Genomic DNA, 3898 nt, shown 5'->3' with positions numbered 1-3898 from the left:
ATATCTGAATTTATCACTTTTATTCTATGCAAGTGTTTCGCATAGCTTCCGTGTTTGGTCTTATCCTACTGATGGTGACAATAAAACTTCTTTCTTCATTTTAAACTCTTCAAACCATGGTTTAAACGATAAACAGTCATTATATAAATTTGTAATGCCTTCCTTTTCTTTGCGATGTTTCTCTCCATACTTCTTTCCATCTCTCCTCTGATTTAATTTTAATTTTCTTATTATGTCACCATATAAGCATTTATTATATTCTTGTCCGCTTACACTTGCTATTTTTGCCAGTTTATCAGCCTTTTCGTTCCTTCCACACCTATATGACCTTGTACCCATCCAATATTTATGTTATTTCCAATCCCTGTAATTATCTCTATATCATTCAATATTTCAAATATATTTTTTCTTCAAATTCTATTGTATTCATGAACTTCTCTAATTTATTTACACAACTTAAACTATCTGTTAAAATCATAGTTTTTTATACTTATTCATTTTAGCTATTCTAACAGCTTCACGAATAGCTATTAGTTCTGCCGAATAAATAGAAATAAACTCCGGGAGTTTATAACATATTGGTTATTTTTTCCTTTTCAATCCATATTGCACATCCAACTCTATGTGAAACATTATTTCTCGACCCATCCGTATATAAAATTATACTATTAGGTCCATCGTGTTCTATCCACTTTTTATACTCTTTTTGACTACAATCGTTCTTTTATTATAATACAGTTTTTCATAATATGGATGAACTCCATGGACTACGTTAAATTTCCTATAATCCTTTAAAATTGAAAACTGCTTAGATTACCTGGTACTTTTTTGTTTATCCAATATGTGCTCCTGTCTATACATCTCCATATTTCCATCAGTTTGTAATTCAACACAGATTCATTATTTATTATGTTTTTCAAAATATATTTATCACATAAGAGCTTTCGTCTTATTTCTAATGGCATTTCTCCACTTTCCAATAATAATACATTTGTTGGCGTTGACTTCATTGCTCCTATACATATTCTAAGACATCGATATTGAATCTTGTCTAAATCTTGAATTTTTCTACTGTTACTAAATATCCAAGAGCCATAATCTAATTTTGGTCGAATTAATACTCTATATAGGTTTAATGCTGAACTTGGATGTAAACCATTCCAAGTTTTATTTAACATTCTTAATATATTATACTTTTTTCTGTCTTTTTTTAATACTTTCTATATGTGTCTAGAATGCCAACTTTTGATCTAGATAAATTCCTAAAAATTTATTTATTTCTTGAACTTTTATATTATAATTTTTTGTTTGAATGCTTGTTGGGAAATTTCTTTTATTATGTCTAGTGAATATACCAATCGTACTTTTTTCTTCTGATAATGTTAAACCATTTTTGCTCAACCATAAATTGTATAAATCAATATTGTTTGTCATAATCTCCAAAGCATCTTTTAATGTTTTCCTTTCTACATAAATCACAACATCATCAGCATATTGTAAGATCTTTGTTCCAGGTACCCAAATTTTTTCTAAGTCATAAGCATATAAAGCATATAATAAAGGACTCAGTATACCCCCTTGCGGAAGTCCTTTGTATAAGTATCTTTCATATTTTCTATCATTCATCTCTATAACTATTTTTCTTTGAAAAACATTATAAATTATACTTCGTACAAAAATTAATGGCAACCTAACTTTAATAATTTATCCATTAAAATATTAGGTATTACATTGTCATATGCTCCCTTTATATCACTAAATAGTGCTACAACATATGTATTTTTAGAAAATGCCAAATATATGTCACTAATAAATATACTTAAATTATCCATTGTACTATGTTTTCTTCTGAAACCAAATTGAGTTCTTGGGAATATTTTATTATGTTCCAACCACCATTCTAGCCTCCTCTTTATCAATCTATCTTTTATCTTGGCTATGCACGAGCTTAAAGTTATTGGTCTATAGGCATCTATTTCATTTCTATTTATATTTGGTTTTCTTAACAAAATCACTTTATTAATATGCCAGTCATCAATAATTCAGGCCTCTTCCAATATTTATTAATTATCTTTAGTAATATTTGTTTACCTTTCTCTGGAAGGTTTCTTAACATTGAATATTGAATATTATTTAATCCAGGCGCTGTATCCGTTCTTTTATTCCAGGTTTTTTCTAGTTCCCATTTTGTAAACGGTTTACTTAATAAATCATTTTCCATTTCCGCATACCCATTTAAATCTTCATCAATATTGTAACTAACTCCTGGTGGTGCTATTTTGTCTACTAGAACATCTAATACATCATCACTACATTTTGATACATTTCCCGATTCACCCATATTTAGCATAGATCTTACCATTTTGAAAACTTTCCTAGCAGGCGTTTTAGGTTTTATATTATTTATATAATTATTCCAGCTTTCTCTTTTTTTCAATTTGAAAATTCTTCTTACTTTTGCCTTGAATCTATTACATTCCATAAAGTTTTCCCAGTTTGCATTATTTCTGTATTTTGCTTCTATTTCTCTTCGTTTTTAATTAAATCCAAGCACTCATTATCAAACCACATTGGTCTTCTGGTTTTATTCCTCACCTTATTAATTTGTATACTGCTGTTAGCTGCACTATCAATCCAATCTAATAATTCACTATAACTAACTTCTGTTGTAGAATTATCTATCTTTTCGCATTTTTCTTCTATAACGGATTTATATTTATCCCAGTCTGCTCGTTTACAATTCCATTTTCTTACTGATGTATTTATATATTTGTCATTTTTCACATTAAGTTCAACATGGATTGGAAAATGATCAGATCCCAGTGACTCCTTTTGCACTTCCCACTTTATCTTATTTATTATTTCTGATGAACATAAAGTTATATCAACCACCGTTTTTGTATTTTTGAATACCAGAGTCGGACTTCCATTGTTCACTAAATATAAATTGTTTTCTTCAATTGATTCCAATAGTTCATTACCATATCTATCACTATATGAGCAACCCCACGCATAATGGTGAACATTAAAATCTCCCATAATGATACAAGGTTTTGGGATTTTACAGAATAATCTATTCCATTGCTCTTTTGAAATATTCGTTTTGGGAACAACATACAATGATATCAAATAAATTTTTTCCTTATTAACGTTAACTTCTGCTGCACACATTTGACAATTATTATCTTCGACTGATTCAAAATTTATTTCATATTCCCTACTATCTATATTTTTATTTATAAATAATGCCGACCCTCCTTTATTATCGTTCCTATCTTTTCTTATACAATTAAAATTTTTTAGATTATACTGCCTATTCTTATTAAACCAGGTTTCTGATAATGCTATTATATCTAATTGTTTATTATATAACCACTCTTCTAAACTTTCTTTATTTGCATAAAACGATCTAATATTCCATTGCATTATTCTCATAATTTAATCCTTATATATATAAAAATTAATAACAATAATTAATTAATTAATTTAACATTACTTAACCAAATAAACAAATAAATACAATAGAACCTTAACTATCTTCTTATTATTTCTTTTTCAATATATATTTATATATATATATATATATAATTTTTAAATTTTAAATTTTAAATTTATACCTACATACTCACACATTAATCTTCGCTAAATAAATAATTAATCAATTCCTTCAGAATAAACCATTTCTAATGATTTTTTTTCACTACCTTTACCTAAACTTTCTAAAACTAATTCTAATTTTGTTTTTATCAAATTCATATTATCTTCTTTATTTACATCTATCCTATATCTCTGATCCTCTAGTTTTTTAATTATATTCATAATATCACTTCTCAATTGTATCCTCCGTGCAGTTGATATTTCTCTAATCTCATTTCTTTTATTCCTTCTGTTTGAGTTA

The 3898-nt window shown here is 27.3% G+C and overlaps 1 protein-coding gene across 1 annotated transcript; it reads right to left on the bottom strand.

Annotated features, from left to right (window-relative positions):
- Positions 1-1230: 1230 nt before the first annotated feature.
- On the bottom strand, positions 1231-3039 carry LOC113389314. The gene is made up of 5 exons (XM_026626360.1): positions 2567-3039; positions 2092-2375; positions 1696-1972; positions 1356-1642; positions 1231-1262 (listed from the first exon to the last, which is right to left on the bottom strand). Exons 1-5 carry the CDS (start codon positions 3037-3039, stop codon positions 1231-1233), a joined length of 1353 nt encoding a protein of 450 aa, XP_026482145.1.
- Positions 3040-3898: the final 859 nt, after the last annotated feature.

The sequence above is a fragment of the Ctenocephalides felis genome, unplaced genomic scaffold, assembly GCF_003426905.1.
Source record: "Ctenocephalides felis isolate EL2017-DRISC unplaced genomic scaffold, ASM342690v1 CF-g0.4_SCAFFOLD_03573, whole genome shotgun sequence".
Taxonomy (NCBI): Eukaryota; Metazoa; Arthropoda; class Insecta; order Siphonaptera; family Pulicidae; genus Ctenocephalides; species Ctenocephalides felis.
This window is presented reverse-complemented; position numbering and strand designations above follow the sequence as displayed.

Bases quoted from the DNA above. Each gene is read 5' to 3' on its own strand.
- LOC113389314 (XM_026626360.1), bottom strand. From the start codon at position 3,039: ATGGGAGATTTTAATGTTCACCATTATGCGTGGGGTTGCTCATATAGT. The intron at 1,973-2,091 runs GTAAACAAATAT...GAAATGAAATAG, and splicing joins AAGAAACCTTCCAGAGAAAG to ATGCCTATAGACCAATAACT. The intron at 1,643-1,695 runs GTTAGGTTGCCA...TGTTTTTCAAAG, and splicing joins TTAATGGATAAATTATTAAA to AAAAATAGTTATAGAGATGA.